The 20,846-nt window shown below is 36.3% G+C and overlaps 1 protein-coding gene across 1 annotated transcript in view; it reads left to right on the forward strand.

The window, feature by feature from the left end:
- The window catches only part of APPL1 (adaptor protein, phosphotyrosine interacting with PH domain and leucine zipper 1), a 37,322-nt gene that overhangs the window by 10,542 nt on the left and 5,934 nt on the right, over positions 1–20,846 (forward strand). The window contains exons 5-18 of the mRNA XM_032868363.1: positions 2,347–2,434; positions 3,851–3,892; positions 4,674–4,732; positions 7,923–8,069; positions 8,916–8,998; positions 9,917–10,075; positions 11,164–11,352; positions 13,024–13,066; positions 15,050–15,106; positions 17,432–17,523; positions 17,894–18,076; positions 19,762–19,814; positions 20,403–20,577; positions 20,668–20,704. Of these exons, the coding sequence (XP_032724254.1) occupies positions 2,347–2,434; positions 3,851–3,892; positions 4,674–4,732; positions 7,923–8,069; positions 8,916–8,998; positions 9,917–10,075; positions 11,164–11,352; positions 13,024–13,066; positions 15,050–15,106; positions 17,432–17,523; positions 17,894–18,076; positions 19,762–19,814; positions 20,403–20,577; positions 20,668–20,704 (1,407 nt within the window). The remainder of the gene's footprint in view (positions 1–2,346; positions 2,435–3,850; positions 3,893–4,673; positions 4,733–7,922; positions 8,070–8,915; positions 8,999–9,916; positions 10,076–11,163; positions 11,353–13,023; positions 13,067–15,049; positions 15,107–17,431; positions 17,524–17,893; positions 18,077–19,761; positions 19,815–20,402; positions 20,578–20,667; positions 20,705–20,846) is intronic.

The following is a 20,846-nucleotide window of genomic DNA, read 5'->3' on the forward strand; positions in this document are numbered from 1 at the left end:
AGAGGCCTTAACCCACTGAGCCACCCAGGCGCCCCGAAAACTCTTCTTTTCATATGAGCCATTAGATAGTTCTGTCTTTTCTAGTCCTGTAACTGAAAAAGTAGTTTTTTGAAATATTTTAATAACATTATAGCAAAATATTGTCATAGTAGAGCAATATACAGAAATATTTATAGGAAATGGAATATTTTTATTCTGGTAAAATATACATAACATAAAATGTCTCCCTGGTTACATTTATACACTCACAATGCTGTGCAGCCCTCACTGCTGATGTTCCAGAACATTTTCATCATCATCCCAAAGGAAACCCTATTCCCATTAAGTAGTCACTCCCTACTTCGTCTCCCTTCAGCTCCTGGCAACCACAAATCTATTTTCTATCTGTATAGATTTGCCTGCTTTGGATATTTCATATAAATGGACTTACACAGTTTGTGGATTTTTGTGCCTGTCTTCTTTAGTATAATGTTTTCAAGGTTTGTCTGTGTTGTAGCATGTATCAGAAGGTGAATAAAATTCCATCATATGAGTATACCACTTTTTATTTATCCATTGATAGTTGATGGACAGTTGAGTTGTTTTATGCCTTTTGGCCAGTGGGAATAGTGCTACAGTGAGGGTTTGTATCTAGGTTTTTGTTTTATTTTTTTCTTGAACACCAATATTCAGTTCTTTGGGGTATATAATCACGAGTGGAATTGCTGGGTCATACAGTAATTTTATATTTAGCTTTTTGAGCCAGACTGTTTTCCACAGGTCCTATACACTTTTACATTCCCACCAGTAATGGAGGGTTCCAGTTTTTCCACGTCCTCACGAACACTTACTATTTTTTTTAAATATTTATTTATTTATTTGACAGAGAGAGAGATCACAAGTAGGCAGAGAGGCAGGCAGAGAGAGAGGGTGAAGCAGGCTCCCTGCTGTGCAGAGAGCCCGATATGGGGCTCGATCCCAAGACCCTGAGATCATGACCTGAGCTGAAGGCAGAGGCTTAACCCACTGAGCCACCCAGGCGCCCCAAACACTTACTATTTTCATTTATATTTTTATTATAACCATCTAAGCAGGTATGAAGTAGTGTATCATTGTAGTTTTTATGTGCATTTTCCTGTTGACTAATGGTGTTGAGGACCTTTTTCTATGCTTATTGGCCATTTGTATATCTTCAAAGAAATGTCTATGGTAGTACCCCCCTCCGCATCCACAGGTGATACTTTCCCCCCCCCCCCCCCAAGTGGTTACCTGAAACCAGGGATAGTACGGAACCATATAGAGTGTGTTTCCCTATACATACACATGTGATAAAGAGTAATTTATAAAATAGGCACAGTAGGTTTAACAAAATGAGAGAATAATTACTAATAAAATAGAATTATAACATTATACCATAATAAAAGTTCTGTGAATGTGGTGTGTGGGTCTTTCTCTCTTGCAAAATATATTACGGTGCTGTACTCAACCCTTCTTGTGGTGATGTGAGATGATAGAGTGCCTGCATGATGAGATGCAGTGAGGTGAATGATGGAAGCACTCCGAGGTCCCGTTAGGCTCCTATTGGCCTTCTGACACTATGTCCGAAGGAGGATCATCTGCCTCGGGACGGCAGTTGACCCTGGGTAACTGAAACTGCAGAAGGCAGCACTGTGGGCAGGGGTGAAGTGCCTGATTCAGTACTTTGCCCGTTTTTCACTTGAGTGGTTTATCTTTTATTACTGAGTTTAAGGCTTCCTTATTCTAGATACAAGTTCATTCTCAATATGTGACTGGCAAATATTTTCCCCCTTTCTGCAGGCTGTGTTTTTACTTTCTTGATATATCCTTTGCCCAAAGTTTTTTTTTTTTTTTTTTCCCATTTATTTATTTATTTATTTGACTGAGAGAGATCACAAGTAGGCAGAGAGGCAGGCAGAGAGAGAGAGGGAAGCAGGCTCCCTGCTGAGCAGAGAACCCGACGTGGGGCTCAATCCCAGGACCCCGAGATCATGACCCGAGCTGAAGGCAGTGGCTTAACCCACTGAGCCACCCAGGCACCCCTGCCCAAAGTTTTTAATTTTGATGAAGTCCAATTTATATTTTCTTTAGTTGCTTATGCTTTGGTGTCATATGTAAGAGCCATTGCCAAATCCTAGGTTATCCTATGTTTTTTTTTCTAAGAGTTTTAAATGGACTTTTTTTTTTTTTTTTACTGTATAGTATTTTGGACTATATCACATAATTTTGAATGTTCTCTTATGTAAAATGTATCACCATCTGTTTATTAGATTTTGTTTAATTTACAAACACTGGCTAAATATCTCTGTATAGTTATTTATTCAGCCATTTTGGTCTTCCTTTTACTAGCTTAGCTCTTGTCATGCAGTACTTTCAACACAGCTTGCTGATGCCATGATGTTTCCCATTACCCAGTTTAAAGAAAGAGATCTAAAAGGTAATGAAGTCAAGTTTATGTCTACTTCCATTACCCCTCAGATCAATACTTGTAAAGTGCATATTACTGTATACCTTAACCATTTCTAACTACAGCTTGTACCACTTTAATGTATCACTGGATATTTATAGAAGCTCCTGCTAGATGTTAAACTAGATACAGTAGAATATTGATATGAATACAGTTGTCTTCTGTCAAGAAAGCCTCAAGAAGGAGATGGGTAAAGTAGGTAATTAAGCTAATTCTCTAATAATTAGGGAATGAGCAAGGTGCTGTGGGGGCTCAGAGGAGGGTGTCAGTAAGGTGTCACTAAGGATGTGACATGAGCATTGAACAGTGAAGAGGCATTTGCAAGAAGAGAGTCATTGTTCCATTAGACAGACTAGAAAGCACAAAGGTATGGGTTATAGAAATAGGTGTCTTGTGGTTGACGAGAAACTCCATGTGGTTGCAATGTTGGATGTGTTGGGGTTTGACAGGAGGCGAATCTGGAACTAGATCATGCTGAAGATGTTGGACTTAAGTTTATAAGCAAAGAAGCCAATGGAGGCCTTGAAGAAGTAGATCCAATTCCTTTGGTTTTGGAGGTTAGAATAGAGTGGATTTGATGTCCAGGAAAATGGATTAGGAAGTTGTGAGAGCCCAGTGAGCTATGACCAACGCCTGACCTGTGACAGTGGCACAGGAAGTGTGTTTAGGGACTACAGTGGTGGGAGGTAGGGGTACTGGCACGTCTGGCAACCCATGACTTAGTAGTTTGTGGTGGATTTTTTTTCCCTGTTTAGGATTATTAGGTGATAAAATGAGAGTTTTATAGAATTGGCTCTGCTTTCTCATAATTTACAGTCTCAGTCATACAGACTTATTTACTGAATATGTAGAGAGAATAAAAACATTGAACTAATGTATCAGTGGATGGTAAAGTATTCAAATCATGCATGGAATAAAGACAAATGTATTTTAGAAAAGGAGTTAGTATTTATGGTGATAATTCTCAAGGATGGTCATTTCCAAGGTCAAGAAACAAGTTCCCTTTTCTCTTAGTCTGAATGTCATATCTTACTAATTTTTCTTTTTTCTCGGATTCAGCACTTGAACTTAATAGAGTGTGTATCAAAAATAAGAAGTTGGAGGCTGGTACTAAGTCAGAATATTTGAATATCTTAGAATTTGCGATGATTTTATATTTTTGTGTCACATTATTTGTGGCAAGTAGATCTGGTGGTGTAATTGTTGTTAAAGATAGTGAATGTTTCATAGACGAGCTAAAACACAGAACTTTTTCACTTTGAATGTTGAAGTATGAAATATTATTTGGAGTTTGAGTTTAGCTTAAATGGGAGTTACTGTTTTCTACACAAAATTTTAGATATTTCATAAATATGCTAAATTGAAACTATTATTGAACTTTTCCAGAAATACTGACGTTAAAGGAAGTGTTTCAGATTGCTAGTAATGGTAAGTTGTGAATACAGTTCTTTCTCATAGTGATGCATTTCTTTATCAACATAAAACTGTGGCTATATTCTATGTAATAATTGAAAAAAATGAACCTAATTTAAAGTGTAAGTGAACATTATGTAAATCAGTGCTATTTTTAAGTTTTACTAAGTTTATGCTACAAGAAAAATTAAAATGGAAACTAAATCAAATCTTGTGGTTTGCTATATTAATAATACCAGAGGAGTTGATATAATATATTCCCTTGTTTTCTTGTATATTCCAAAATTTTCTTTAGTGAACATTTGCTATTTTTGTACTAAAAAATAGTTTTTGGGACACCTGGGTGGCTCAGTTGGTTAAACATCTGCCTTTGACTCAGGTCATGAATTCAGGGTCCTGGGATCAAGTCCTGCATTGGGCTCCCTGCTTAGTGGGGAGCCTGCTTCTCCCTCTTCCTCTGCCACTCATCTTCCTTGTGCTTTCTCACTCTGTCTCTCAAATAATAAAATCTTTAAAAAAAAAAGTAAAATACTTTAAAAAACTTTTAGTGGAGTACAGTCTCCTTAGAATTGATTTTGTTTAACCAATTTAATAAGTAGAAAGATACTTCATGGGAAATTTGACTATGGGAACATTTGGGTGGAGTGAAGTATGTGTTAAAGAATTTTTATTTTATTTTGAGAATTCTTGCTTTAGCATGTTTGCTGGAAGATGCACATGTAAAGACTATTTAAAGCATTTATAAGTTTGGTAAAGTACTGTTGTATTATTGTTAATAGTTATTTTTGTTTTCCAGATCATGATGCTGCAATTAACAGATATAGCCGGTTGTCAAAAAAAAGAGAAAATGACAAGGTGTGATACATACTTACTTACTCCTTTAGTGTCACGATTGTTTCATTAGCTTTTTTTTACTAGTTTTTTTCTGTTTAAAAACAGTAGCCTGCAGTTACTTTTTATGTTTTACTACATTGCCCTTAGTTTATTCTTTCCTTCTAGTTGCTTCAAAGCCTTTCTTATAATTATCAGGCAATTAATAATTGTCTCTTTGAACAAAATATTTTTCTGCTGACAAAATTTGATAAGTAAACAGAACTATTCCAAAAGTATAATTCATGCTCAGTATATAACATTGCCTCCTTTTGCTTTGTGTTTTGATAACATTGTATGTGTTCTTTTTTTATTTGACCATGTATGTATTCAGAAGTGTCTTCTGAGATAAAGTGGTTAAAAAGTTGAATTGTTGCATACATAATTGAATGAAATTCTGTTATAAGGACCTTCTCACTATATAGATATATCTATATCTATCTATATATATATCTATAGTTTTTGATCCTTCTCCAAGGAGTGAAATCCAGAAATCTATTTTAGGAGAAATGCATTTGAGTAAAGAATAGAAACAAAGTAATTAACAAGTTCATCTAGGTGCTCCTTAAACTCTTCCCTTCCTCAGTGCCTAATCCCGGGTTTGATCATGAGACCTCCACTAGATGTTTGCAGGTGCTCTGTGTTGGTGTCTGCAGCCTTGGCTACAGGTGCTGGTAGGGGCACAGTGATCACTTGGGGGAATCCACGACTAGGTATATAATTTACTGTGCAACAGCTACTGTGACCCAGTAAATGGAAAGTTTCTCACAAAGTTCAGTACAAAGAGCTTTCCATCTCTAATTTTAGCTCACTGATTACTTGGTGCAAATATTAATAGAATACACACATTTTGAGATCTATATTACTTTGCTACTTTGCCTTAGGGAAATAGTTAAAGGGTCTAGTTATGAATTTTATTATATTTTGCATTGCTTCTGGCTGTTCCAGGTTTTTTGTTGTTATTCCAGGTGGTTTAAAAAACATTCTTTTACCAATTTTGTTTGATTTGAAAAAATTTTGAGCATCTACTCTATTTTGGGTACCATGGGGTAATAGTGCGAAAAGGCTCCACTCCTAGCCTCAGGGAGTGAATAATACACACTTAGTCAAAGACTTCCTGTATGAAGGCATGCAGCTAGAGTAGATGCCAGCGTACAAGAGTGAAGAGCACACGTGAATTAACACTGAGTTGAGTACTGTAATAGCAGTCTTAACAAAATGTTGGGAGAGCACAAACAAAGCAGCAGTTAACTTTGGTAATTGGGAAAGGCTATACTTTTAGGAGGTACTCTTTGCATTTAGAATGAGTGAACGTCACTGGTTTAGGGTTAAGGAGTGGGCATTCCTGGAAGAAAAACAGTCTTTGCAGAAGCACATGGTAGACACCAGAAAATGTAAAGCTTAAGAGCATGGGCTCTGGAGTTGCACTGTTGGAGGACAAATCTCTGCTTTGCCACTTACTTGCCTGAGGTCACACTCTGGTTACTTAATTTCAAGCCTTTATTTCTCTATCAAAAAAACTCAGTAGTTGTGATGATGAAATGTGATAATACATGCAGGGCACCTGGCTTGTAGCAAGTTTTTAGAATTCTAGCAATAATTATTACGATAATGGTGTGTGTCTGGAGCATAGGATATATTTGGGGAGGTATGGCAGAGATGACAAGAAAGTAGTTTAGGGCCAGGTTACTCTGTCAGTGACTTTGAAGTTAAAGTTAGAGGGACTGGGCAGCCTGTTTAAAGGAATCCTACTTAAAGGATTATAAGTGGATAACACCATGCAATTGTGTTATACAATAAAAATCCTAATGGAAATGTGAAGGGTACCGGACTGAGGGAATCCAACTGAAAAGCTACCAGAATAGTTTGCAGAGACATTAGGAGAGCTTCAGGTAGTTGTTGAAAGTGTAGAGGAAGGAATACTTTTGGATGATATTTTATAAGTAGAATCGACATGACATGGTAGGAGGAAGAATTAAAAAGGAATCCTATGGTTCTTGGATGATGGGGTAGATCTTGGAGTAATTAGGAGAGCTAAGAAGCAGGGGCACCTAGATGGCTCCGTTGATGAAGTGTCTGCCTTCAGCTCAGGTCGTGATCCTGGGGTCCTGGGATTGAGCCCTGCATTAGGCTCCTCACTCAGCGCGGAGTCTGCTTCTCTTTCTCCTTCCTTTGCCCCTCCCCACCGCTCGCTCTTATTCTCAAATAAATACAAATATCTTTAAAAATAATAAAAAGCTAATAAACAGAGGCTTTGAGGGGAAGATACTGTATTCAGTTTTGTACATGTCCAGCACATTTAAACACACATTTGTGCATGAGTGCACATACACACACACATAGAGAGAAACCCACCTGGAAATGTGCTTCCTCTGACACTTAGGAGAGTGAAGGGCAAGGGCTGTCTGGATGGCTCAGTCAGTTGGGCGTCTGCCTTCTGCTCAGGTCATGATCCCAGAATCCTGGTATCAAGACCTGCATCAGGCTCTCCACTCAGTGGGGAGTCTGCTTCTCCCTCTCCCTGCCCGTGCTTTCTCTCTCTCTCTCACATAAATAAATAAAATTACAAAAAAAGTGAAAGGTGAGAGTTAAAAATTTGGGAGTCATTGGTGTATTGGAATATTCTTAGTGCTGGATTTGGTATTCTAAAGAAAGCAAGAAGAGAGAAGAGCCTAATGCATATTATATAATAGGTGCTCAATAAATATTGTCTGAATATAAGAACTTAAAGGAGCACAAGTATTTTAAGTGTGGATGAAAGAAAACAAGTACAAGAGAGGAAGAACAGCAGGAGAGAACCAGAAGAGAAGTATGCTGTGAACTGACCAAGATCAAAAACTAATGACTAAAAAACAAACAAACGAACAAAAACCTAATGACAAAGCTAATACGTTTGGTATTACCCTATCTGCCTTTGATCTGTGTGGTAGACTCTGCCACACTTAGTTCAGTTATTGTATCATTCTTAGTTATGTGCAGAATTCTGCTTTAAATGTGCATTTTAAGATGAAGTGGTTGGTATTTTATAGGATTTCTACTATCTCAGTAAATAAAGATGCATAGTTGATATACATTTTTCCTTGGATGGGCTCTTCCCTACAGCCGCTACTAAAGATAATTAAAGATAATTACACAATTAAGGAAATAATAGTATTTTTAATGTTTTTACTCAAAGGTAAAGTATGAAGTAACAGAAGATGTGTACACTTCGAGAAAAAAACAACACCAGACCATGATGCATTATTTTTGTGCATTAAATACTCTTCAATACAAAAAGAAAATAGCACTGTTAGAACCTCTACTTGGGTACATGCAAGCTCAGGTAAATACTGACTGCACTGTGTTTTGGATCATAACTGTCCTAGAAACTATGTTAAGTTTGATATTTATGTGAAGTGTAAGCGTATTACAAACTAAGGTCAAAATATTCTATTTGGATCTCTGTTTTCAAAAGTAATTTAAAATGTCATCAGAATGCTATTTTGAGAAAGTTAGGATGGTTTTCCATGCAAATGAAGATTTCACATACTTTAGGGTAAATGAAAACACTTAGTATTTAGGTCTTGTCCATCACAGGTGGGGGACAGGGAACAGAAAGCTGAATGAATTCTGGAGTTACTCCTACTGATGGAATTTCCATTCACTCTGACTTTGGAATAGATTTGAAAGAGAATGGGCAAGTTTGAGTTTGTTTTCTGTTCCTTGGATACCTCCTGAGGTAAAAATAATAGAGGAGATCCAAAGTGTCCCAAGAGGTTTGCATCAGGAAGGAGGCTAGAAAAGTGAATTTGGGTAATATGTGATGGCACACCCCTAAAAATTAAGAGTTTAAAGAAATTCAAATATTCCTTCAAATATGAGTGCTTATTATTCCTCAATATAACATATATCTTTGTATAAATGTAAGAGTTTATATAACTTATTATATATATTTTAACATTTTCTAATTTTATAATTGCTTACAAAGATGTACACTGAAATTGAATTCTGGTTTCTTCAATGGTTCTAAGCCCAGTAGAAGTCATTGTTAACTAGTGCACAAATGGGAATACTCCTTTGTTCTTTACCTTACCATGTATCTTGGAGATTGTTTATATGATTCACTGTGTTTCTTGTATGTGTGTGTTTCTGTTGTTCATCCTCCCACTCACACACCTTCTTGCCCCAGATAAGTTTCTTTAAGATGGGTTCTGAAAATCTCAATGAACAGCTGGAAGAATTCTTGACTAATATTGGAACAAGTGTACAGAAGTAAGTACTTTCTTCCTTAAAATTGAAAATGAAGTTATGAGAATAAGTTAACAACTAAATGCCATAATCTAAAAATATTTAGCGTTGAATTTCCTGAGGGGCTGTTTTCCTTGCCATGAGACTGTGTCTCACATGGCTCATGGATAATTCTTGATTTTTCACCATCTTTTCCACAGAATCTGAGCTCTGAATTTCATAGCTCTGTCAAGTTTGATGATATTTTATTCTAACCTAGGTTTTATGTCTGTGTATAACAGACACATAATAGTAATTATCCGTAAGCTCATTATCTTCACAATTACCTGAACTGTGGGGGACAGATGGGAGTTACTAAATAAATCTTGCTTTCTAAGCCATGAAAACTTAAAAGAGGGCAAGCAGTTTTTTTTTTTTTTTTAATATTTTATTTATTTATTTGATAGAGTGAGAGAACACAAGCAGGGCGGACAGTGGGGAGAGAGAGGGAGAAGTGGATTCCCTGATGAGCAGGGAGCCCATGCCAGGCTCGATCGCAGGACCCTGGGATCATGACCTGAGCCGAAGGCAGAGGCTTAACCATCTGAGCCACCCAGGTGCCCCGAAAGCAAATAGTTCTAAGCAGGTTCTAAGCAAGCAGTTCTAAGCAGGTTCAAAATTCTGATCAGTGATGTGGTCAGTCTGGGATATGCAGGACACTTTGAAAATTATTCCAAAGTTCGGTATTCAGTGTGGCTTCATCCATTTTTTAACTTGGTATTATTTCCATAATACCTACTTCCAAATAAAATGTAAAGCTATTTCATCATGCGTTCATGTTATTTTAACCACCTGTGCCGTTGTTGCTGTCTTTAAGATATGCAAAGCAAATATATAGATAAACATGATTGGTAAGGAGTTCTTTGTTGTGGTTGGTAGTAAATAATATGTTTTCTGTGTTAGCGTTCGTAGGGAAATGGACAATGATGTCGAGACCATGCAGCAGACAATAGAAGATTTGGAAGTAGCCAGTGACCCCTTATATGTGCCTGACCCAGATCCCATGAAATTTCCTGTTAATCGAAACTTAACCCGGAAGGCTGGATACCTTAATGCTAGGAAGTAAGAAAACTATAGTTATTTTCGTATGTTGTATATCATATAAGGTAGTATCAAGTGAATATAATGTATGATTGATATTGTCTGCTAAATTATTTTGTTTTACTGAAGGTTGAATCTTTTTAGTTAGTATTCATGTTTTTTGTCAACTTTTTGAGAGGTGGAATACATGAATAATTTTCAGAAGTATTCTGTTTAGATATTTATTGAATAATTTAAATTATTTTTAAAGTAAGATGAATTTGAGTTTAAATAAATCTAGCATTTCATGAATGCTATTAAATACCATTTTTATGGGTTACCTGGGTGGCTCAGTCGTTAGGCATCTGCCATTTGCTTGGGTCATGATCCCAGGGTCCTGGGATCGAGCCCCACATTGGGCTCTGTGCTCAGTGGGAAGTCTGCTTCTCCCTCTCCCACTCCTATTCCCCCTGCTTGTGTTCCCTCTCGCTGTGTTTCTCTGTCAAATAAACAAAATCTTTTTTTTTTAATCATTTTTATTATACTTTAAAATGTAATTATACCATCAGGTCAACTTTTAAAAGTTTAAAAAAAATTTTTTTTTGAAGATTTTATTTATTTATTTGACAGAAAGGGAACACAAGCAGGGGGCATGGGAGAGGGAGAAGCAGACTCCCTGCTGAGCAGAGAGCCTGGCGTGGGGCTCGATCCCAGGACCCTGAGATCATGACCTGAACTGAAGGCAGAGCTCAAACGACTGAGCCATCCAGGTGCCCCAACTTCTAAAAGTTTTTATCTAAAGATAGGATAAAGCAAGTTCACCTTAGAAGTAAAATGAATTATTTTCGTTTGAATTTCTTCTCCTGAAACTTGAACTATAATTTATGGAGCATCATTGTAACAGTTGCAGTTTGATACCTTCCAGCTTTTTTTTTGGAAATACACAAACACAAAAGTGGCTCAGCGTACGTGAATTTATTTTAGAGATTGAAAAATATATATTTTCTAGGCACCTTTGTGCCTTTTTGCAAGCTGGTTCTTTGTGATGTGCTTTATTTATCTTGTGTCTGGCTTATGATGAGATTTCAGATGTGTTGTCATTAAAGAGTGAATGTACTTTCTTCATTTAGTAAAACAGGCTTGGTGTCATCTACCTGGGACAGACAGTTTTACTTCACGCAGGGTGGAAACTTAATGAGTCAGGCGCGTGGGGATGTGGCCGGTGGCCTGGCCATGGACATTGACAACTGCTCAGTAATGGCTGTGGACTGTGAAGACAGGCGGTACTGTTTTCAGATCACTTCCTTTGATGGAAAAAAGTTAGTATTTTTTCCTAGTGTTAATACAGTCTGTCGTATTTTAAATTACTGAAATGCATAATAATTCCTTCTCATTCAGATATTTTATAGCCACTTTAGGCTTATTATGTATTAAGATAATTTTCTTTTTTAATTATGTAGAAATGAGATGAATTTTCCTTTCTGACTTGGTTAAATGAAGTCTTAGTATTTTGAGGTTGTTAAAACAAGGGCAAATGGTAAAAACCTGTGATTTCATGTTAGGATACTGTTCACTGAAAATTTTGCTCCATGTGGGGGAAGGCAACAGAGTTAGAGGAAAGAGCCCTAACCCTGGGGTCAGAAAATTCAAATTCATGATCTTCCACTTACTGTGTGGTCTTAGATAAGTTACATAACCTCTGCTTTTTTACATGTGAAATGGGGGTGTGTGAGTCATAATCCCTACTTTGTAAATTATTATACAGAAGAGAAGTCTAACATATGTATTGTGCCTGACATGTAGTAAGTGCAAACACTCATTTTTAAATGTTAAATATTTCTGGTTAAATTAATGATTTAGTCCATTAATGTGTATATGCAATTTTTAGGACTTCTGTTACCTTTGTATTAATTGAGAATCCATAGAGTAGCCTTTACAACAAATTTTTGGAAAATACAGAAAAATATAAAAAAGGAGTATTGAATATTGAAAGAATAATCTCACTAACTAGAAGCAACAAGTAACTTTTTGGTCTGTTGCCTTATGGTTTTTATTTTAACTACATTTTAAAAAAATATTTGAGGAAATACTGTATATATACTTTGGATCTGTAGCTACTTATTAAAAACATTTCACAATGGCTTCGTTATAATCCATCTAAGGATATATACCATAATCTAAAATTTTTCTTAATGATAGATGTTGAAGTTATCTGCAGTTTTTTCCTGCTTAAAATACTGTTTTTGATCTTTCTTACTGTTCTGAAGCAGCATATTAAGATGTTATGGTTCACTGTCTTTTATCAGTTGTTTAATTTCATATTCCTTCTTTAAATATGTAATAAATGTCAGTGACTGTGTCATTTATCATGCTGGATGTTGGGAGTCCCTGTGTTTACCAAATTGTTAATATGTTAGTACAGGAATTTACATTTTTCTCAGTTTTATTGCTAATAATGCTTAATATGATTTCCCATTTCACATTCCTGGTGTGATTCAAAATTAGTAATTTTTCTCTTAACTCTTAAAATAACATCTATAGAAAAGCTAAGTATCCTGAAGTTAGTGATCGGTACATTAAAATTTTTTATTTGACTATAGTTTCAGAGAAATAATGAGTACAATTAGTGTTTTCTGTTAGGATCACTGATTTACATTTGAAATATTTATGATAAATATCAGAAAGTTGAAATGCTTTGTCTTATTTGCAGTGTACCTTTGTTATAGGCTGTCTTCTGAAAACCAGCACCTGTTTCTTTTTTGGTATATCTTGGCATGGATAGCCAAAGTCAAGAGTTGTTAAAATCTGAGTCCAGCCCCAGGTGGTCTCCTTTTCCTAACTAAGATATTGACTGGTTGTGTGTTTTGGGTTTTTTTAGTTTTGATACCAGTTGGTTTTATATGTACTTTTTTTTTTCTTTTAAAGATAAAAAATTTTCTCAGATCTTTTTTTAAATTGAGGGTCAAACTTCTTTCTTTTTTATTTTTCAGATCTTCAATTTTGCAAGCAGAAAGTAAAAAAGACCATGAGGAGGTAAAATTTTTTCTAAAGTTATTTTCTTCAGCAACATTTTAAGATATTTCAGTAACTAAATATTAAGATAAAAATGTAGAAAATCTTAGGGGCACCTGGGTAGCTCAGTGGGTTAAGCCTCTGTCTTTGGCTCAGGTCATGATCTCAGGGTCCTGGGATCGAGCCCCACATCGGGCTCTCTGCTCGGCGGGGAGCCTGCTTCCCCTTCTCTCTCTTCCTGCTGCTCTGTCTACTTCTGATCTCTCTCTGTCAAATAAATATGATCTTTCAAAACATTAAAAAAAAAGAAATGTAGAAAATCCTAATTAAAAATTTTTTTTTTTTTTTCATAAAAATCTGTTGTCGTCAAGAAACATCACGTTTCACAGAGACTTTTATAGGTAGACCTATTAAAGGAGACCTTAGAGATCATTGGTGTCTTGTCTTTTTAAAGGCTGAACTTCAGAAATGACCTTGTGACTGTTGCTATCTGGCAAGCTGTTAGTATCATGAGGTGACAGTTTAATTCCCTTCTCTCATCAACTTTCTGAGACCGTATTTGCTGCATTAAGAACATAGTGGCAGCTGATATAGCATGGCAGGAAGCAAGTAAAGCTTAAAACCTTGGAGAAATGAAAGACAGAAAAACAAAAATTTGGGAGTGTCTTTTCTTCCTCACGAGTCTTTTATTTTTGGCTCCATTTTTACTTCTAGTACACCAAATATGGAAGGTAAGTTACCACTAAGAACTGACGCTTCAGAACCTTTGTCCTGAGAAATATTCTTCAATGAAAATATACTGTAGTTGATTTTGAGCCACTTTATCTGGTATTGTAACTGTGTTGGTAAAAGACAAGGTTAGAAATTATATAGAGATCTATTTTTATTTGCCTCTTGTGCAAAGGAGTAGGTTTTAAAACTTGCTTTTGGTTTGTGAGGAACGTAGACAAATGTCTGCTTTCTGCCAGGTTTACCAGATTATTAGTTTAATGAAGCTCATTGTGGACTGGAGTCCTCGAGTGTGAAACAGAAAATGTGGAAGAGAGCATTTTCTATGTTAGTTATAAATCTGAAAGAAGAGAAGTACGTAAAATGCATTCACTAGGAATATATTTAGCTCTTAACTTTTTTTATTGGTGTTAATCACGATATCTGAGTTCAGACTATCTTATTTGGTAGGGAGTAAGAGGGGAGTGATATAAAAGACAAATATAGACTATTAAATTGTAACTTAACATTATTGGTTTATTTTTATTTGCTTGTATAAAGTTAATTTGGACCTTTTTTTTTTTTTTTCCCCAAAGATTTTATTTATTGGGGGCCTAGGTGGCTCAGTTGGTTAAGCGACTGCCTCGACTGCCTTTGGCTCGGGTCATGATCCTGGAGTCCCGGGATCGAATCCCACATTGGGCTCCCTGCTCAGCAGGGAGTCTTGCTTTTTTTTTCTTCTTTTTTTTTTTTTAAAGGTTTTATTTATTTATTTGACAGACAAAGATCACAAGTAGGCAGAGAGAGAGGGAGAAGCAGGCTCCCTACTGAGCAGAGAGCCCGATGCGGGGTTTGATCCCAGGACCCTGGGATCATGACCTGAGCCGAAGGCAGAGGCTTTAACCCACTGAGCCACCCAGGCGCCCCAGGGAGTCTGCTTCTGCCACTGACCTCTCCCCTCTCATTCTCTCTTCCTCTCCCTCTCAAATAAATAAAATCTTTAAAAAAAAAAAAAAGGATTTTGTTTATTAGATAGCACTAGTGGAGGGGAGGGGCAGAGGGAGAAGAAGATGTGGACTCCCCACTGAGCAGGGAGCCTGACTTGTGACTTGATCCCAGGACCCTGAGATCATGGCCTGAGCTGAAGGCAGATGCCTAACTGAATGAGCCACCCGTGTGCCCCAATTATATGCTACTTCTAATGGAACTTTTATTCAGTGAAATATTGAAGATTCTTTTAGAAGAGAACTATAGAAAAAAATATTAATCATATTTTTCTCTTTTTTTCTCTTGCAGTGGATCTGTACTATAAATAACATATCCAAGCAAATATATTTAAGTGAAAACCCAGAGGTAATATTTTTATTTTATGGTATCCAGACCTGGCAAAAATGAATGATTATTATTTCATAATTCCTCAAGTTCTGAAGTCTTTTAATTTGCCCTTGAATGAGTAGCTTTAATGCATCCCTGTAAGAGCATTTGGTCTTCCTAGAAAGATAAAGTATTTCAGAAGTAACTGAAATTGGTCAGCTAACAAATTTTTACTGGGCATCAGTCCTGTATTTGGCTTTGGGTTGAGCACCATGGAGAAGCATACAAAAGAAAAGGAAGCCATGGCTTTGCCATGCAGGAGCCTGTGTGTGTGGAAATACAAAACTAAAACTTTAAGTAACACTGTGTATGAAACTATGTGGTTGAAAGTGTATGGTAATGACTAAAAGCTTAAGATTTGAGAATGCTAAGATCAGTGTGGACTTTAGTTTTAGAGACAATTGTGGAGAAGGTAGGATCCCAAGCTGGCTAAGATTTGTCCATGTTTTGAGAATAAAACATGAGTAAAATATATTCTCCTATGAGAATAAAACACATTCTCCTATGAGAATAAAAACAAAAGCATAAAGGTAGAAATGATGTGTTTATGAAACCTGTAGTATAATTGGAGTTGAAGGTTCTTACTAGAGAAAAATAGCTGAAATGTACATACAAATCACATGGGGATCTTGTTAAAATGCAGAGTATGTCTAAGATGAGGTGGCCTGAACTCCAGGTTTTTGCCAGTTACACTTTGAGCGGCCAGCCTATCCAACCAGATGAACTTAGCTGCTTAGGTGAATCCAAACACATAGAAGAACCCAGGGGTGCGGAGAACTCTGGAAGGAATCAAGTGCATCCATGCTGCAGCATAGTTGGGAAAAGACTTGGTTTGGGTCAGGAGCTAGGTAACCTCTGCCAGTCTCAGTGGGCCCATCTGTGCAATAAACCTGGCTGCCTGCCAGGGCTGTGCAAGGCTGTGCAGGGCTGATGATTTCAGTTGAGGTAGAGCAGGACTGATTTCTGTAGGAAGCCGCCATCCTTCTAAGTCTTAAAACTGTTGTTGGTATAATTGGTTGATTAGACAGGAGCATCTGGAAACATCTAGGAGACCATTATCCTAGTTCAGGTACGAACTGAGGGTCTGAACAGGTGTGGTAATCAAAAGAGAGAAATAATGCATTGTAGAAAGAGGTAAAAAGAAATCAGCTGGACAGTTAGTAACTGACCAATGTAAAGGATGAAAGAGATGAATTAAAGATGATTTTCAGGTTTTAAGCTCAAGTGAACAGAAGAGCAATTTAAAAGAGTTCTGTTATTTATCATTAATGGCTTTGAGGTACCAGCCAAGACACCTAGAATTTAGATGCCTAGGAAAAGTTTTGAACCAAAGAAACAATATTTCATGACCTCCAAAATATTAGTAACTTCTATTAGTTTTATAATCTTATGAGTGTAATCTAAGAAAATCAGTGCCAGTTGCTAATTGTAAAGAAGCCTTTTGCTTGCACTAATTTGATCTCTTGCCAGGTTAGCTTTTCCTTTCTGTTAGGTTACTTGGGAGCATCAAAAAATTAAAACGGAAGTTGGATGACCTGTTAATATCTAGGGAATACATGGTGAATACAGTGTTTGGGTCTGAATAATTCAGGGTTATCTTACTTTTCCCACAGACTATCAGAACTCTAAATTTTAAGTAGTATTTTCCATATGATTCAGAATTACTTAATCTGTACTTAATGAGAGAAGAAATTCTGATCAATTTGTGGCATTGTTTTGATATTTTTGCTACTAACACATGCAAAAGTATTAGGATTTTTTTTTCTAACGTAAATATTATTTTACAAAGTAGCCAGTGTTTGAATTTAAACAGTAAGTTTAAAAATATCTCTTATAGGAAGTTTTCTTTCAGATTTTGGCCTGAAAATATCCATGATAACTTCATCAATAAATACATAGATTTCTCTGGGCATAAATATATTCTGGAAGATCATGAAAACGTCAGCAGTATAGTCATAAAATATTTAAATATTTTAATATTTTGTGGCTATTCCTACTTCTGAATTTCATTATTTAACAGATGTATTGAGTACCCATATAGTAGGTGCTGTATTAGGTGCTAACAATACAAACCTAATCCAAAAAATTTGGTAGTTAAATATTTAAAGATCTGTGTCTGTAAGAAGTAAGAGGAAGCTTAAGTTATAATGTTACGAAGTTAATTATGTATCTTAAGACAATGTTGGAACTACTTTAGTAACTCCAATTTGCATTTTAAATGTAACTCAAGAACGTTCTGACAACTGTTTTCAAACTTTTGGTTTCCTTGCTTTACCAATTCTAGTCCTTTTTAAAACAAAATAGGAAATTGCAGCACGAGTAAATCAGTCAGCTTTGGAAGCTGTCACTCCTTCCCCATCTTTCCAGCAGAGGCACGAGAGTCTGCGGCCGTCAGCGTGAGTTACCAGACTTTGGGTTATTTGAAACCATATGGGCTTTCGAAAGTGTTAGCAAACACTTTGATTTTTAGCAGTTCTACTTACATTAGTATGAAATAGTTTCCCCAAAATATAGAAAGTGTATATTTTCAGGTTGGTAAATTTACCAGCTAGAGTGCTAAATAAATAATTCCAGATGGCCCTAGTGCTTTATCTATAGACTGAGATCATTTATGTTTTTGAATTTAGTCATTGGAAAGAAAAGTCTGTTATTGAAATTTCTTCTCCTCTCTTTAACTTATAAAATATTTTCTTTTCTGATAGTTCGTATTCAGTTTCAAAAAGAGAAAACTTAATGCAATGTCTTCTGGTTTTCTTCTGTGTTTAGACAATCTCGGCCACTGACAGCTCGAACGAGCAGCTTGGGATCCTTAGGATCTGAGTCCACAAATCTGGCTGCCCTTTCTCTAGATTCTCTCGTTGCTCCAGATACTCCAATACAGTTTGACATCATTTCTCCCGTGTGTGAAGATCAGCCTGGCCAAGCAAAAGCCTTTGGCCAAGGAGGCAGGTGGGCGATGACGTCAGAGGGATATTGTTCTTTGGTCTGTTAGGTTTGTGATTCCATTTTTGCAGTTGAGAGCCCTCTCTCACAAATACGTACCAATTATGTTGTACTTCCTATACCTAATTTTGGTAGTCGGGAAAGAATCATCCAGGTTTTTGTTTTCTGCCTCAGCTAAATAAGTGGAGATAATTTAGTTCTAAAAATATTTAATTTTGAATTCTGGTATTTGCTCTTAAAATTACAGAAGAAAGTTGACATTTTAGAAATTCAGAGTAGTACATGTGCTCTAGGTTTGTAAGAAGAATATCATCTTGGGTCAGAATAAGAAATCTCCAGGAAGACTAAAACATTATCATGCTGCGAATTATTAATAAAACATCTTCTGGTTGTATAATGAGAAATGTGAAAGCTGTTAGAATTTTTCTTTGGCTCTGGGATGAAGGAAATATCACAGCAAATCATTTATTTAAGTAGGTTGGACGCCTAAAAATTGATACTAATTTGGATCTAAGTGGTGACCAATAAAAAAATAATTTGTATTTGAACACAGAAATATATTTAGCATTTTATATAAAAGTTCAGACATAATTATAGAGATCAATTTCATGTTGTCTTTTTTTTTTAAGATTTTATTTATTTATTTGACAGATCACAAGTGGGTAGAGAGGCAGGCAGAGACAGAGAGAGGGGGAAGCAGGCTCCCCGCTGAGCAGAGAGCCCAGTGCAGGGCTTGATCCCAGGACCCTGGGATCATGACCTGAGCTGAAGGCAGAGGCTTTAACCCACTGAGCCACCCAGGCGCCCCAATTTCATGTTGTCTTAAGGCCAACATTATTTTAAAACCACTTAGCTCTCTGTTTGCTTACAAAACCTATTTTTTTTTTAAGATTTTTTATTTATTTATTTGACAGAGATCACAAGTAGGCAGAGAGGCAGGCAGAGAGAGGGGGAAGCAGGCTCCCTGCTGAGCAGAGAGCCTGATGTGGGGCTCGATCCCAGGACCCTGAAATCATGACCCGAGCCGAAGGCAGAGGCTTAACCCACTGAGCCATCCAGGCGCCCCTACAAAACCTATTTTGAATTGTATTTTTTTCCTTCATTGTGTGTGTGCCAAGAGCCACTCACACCGAGGAGGGAGGTAGCTCTCATCACTAATTAGCTTTTCTTCCTGCATTGTTATGTATGTCTTGAGAAATACAGGTTTAAAACTAGACAGTGTTCAAATTAGCATAATTAACTTACAGTATGTACTTTGAGGACCTAAAAAGAGGTTTTTGCAATCCTAGGAAATCCCTGGCATTTTTCTCAAGTAGCTAAAATTGAAGCTAAATCCGCTGTTCTGTCCCTCTTTATTTAAATTCAAGGACTTTCACAACATGGTTTATAGGATATTGGGGTGTATGTGGGTGTATATGTATGTATGTCTACATGTCAGCTCACCTACCTCTTCTAGAATGCAGCAGCATTGAGTTCAGCCTACTGAGTGTGAAGGCAGGGACCTTTGTCGAAGTAAAGTGGTCATTGATAGTAGTTCCTTAACAGGATGGGGCATTTTAGAGCTTTTTTAAAAAATGTATGTACAAGTTTTTGTGACTCTTAGTTTATAACCCAGTTTCAATGATTGAGATTTCTTCCGTATGGCTCATGGTAACTGACCATTGGTTCATAATTTTTGAAAAACTTTTCAGGCGCACAAATCCATTTGGAGAATCTGGAGGAGGTACAAAATCTGAAACTGAAGGTAAAACAGTTGTGCAGTATTCTTATATTTTAAAAATTCTCAGCAGAAAACTGTGTGAAGAATTTGTTGTATATGTTTTTTCTGATGTATGCTATTTTAATGGTAGCTTTACTTCACAGTTTTCTTTTTGCTCATAGTACTCAAAGCAGCAGAACTTAATCAGGCTTAAAGATTTCATTAAAATTATAAAATATCATACTTGGCACTTCAGAGTCAAATTCTCAATGCAGAAGATATCCTTTAAGCTTTTCCTAGCAGCTGGTGTTTTCTTCTGGTACTGGACCATAACTTTTTTTTTCTTTTCTCAGTAACTATTTTTGATAAATTTCAGATTTAAAAGCTTTAAGAATAGTACGAGGAATTTTTATTTTACTCAGAACCATCAATTGTTGAAACCTGACCTTTTGCTATTTGAATTAGAGACCTTAATTTTCCTATAACTTAAACACTGTTGTTAGGAGTAATTTTTAAATACTTCTACAAGGTTGAATTTTTCACTAGAAAATTTAAAAAGTGACAATGTATTTTATTCTTAAGGAAAGGAAATGTGGGATTTAAAGATATGTAATGTACCTTGTTCTTTTGTAGATTCTATTCTTCATCAGTTATTTATTGTCCGATTCCTTGGTTCTATGGAGGTGAAATCAGATGACAATCCAGATGTTGTTTATGAAACAATGCGGCAAATCTTAGCTGCCCGGGCCATCCATAACATCTTTCGTATGACAGAATCACATTTATTGGTCACTTGTGATTGTTTAAAGTAAGTAATGACCTCCCCCTCAAAAAACTGTCGGAAAAAATGTTTAATTTCAGCCTAATTAAAATTTGTTTTCCAAATTTTTAATTATAGGTTAATTGATCCACAGACACAAGTTACAAGGCTCACAGTGAGTTCTACAGGTTTAAAGCTTTATTGGAAGTCTCTTTGTGCATATACACATCTGTATCATTATAGTAATTCTGACTGTATGTATTAAATAGTGGTATTAATTATGATTGATTGGCCAAGTTAAAATTAAGCCAATGGCC

Source organism: Lontra canadensis, unplaced genomic scaffold (assembly GCF_010015895.1).
Source record: "Lontra canadensis isolate GAN:19392208 unplaced genomic scaffold, GSC_riverotter_1.0 scaffold35, whole genome shotgun sequence".
NCBI lineage: Eukaryota > Metazoa > Chordata > Mammalia > Carnivora > Mustelidae > Lontra > Lontra canadensis.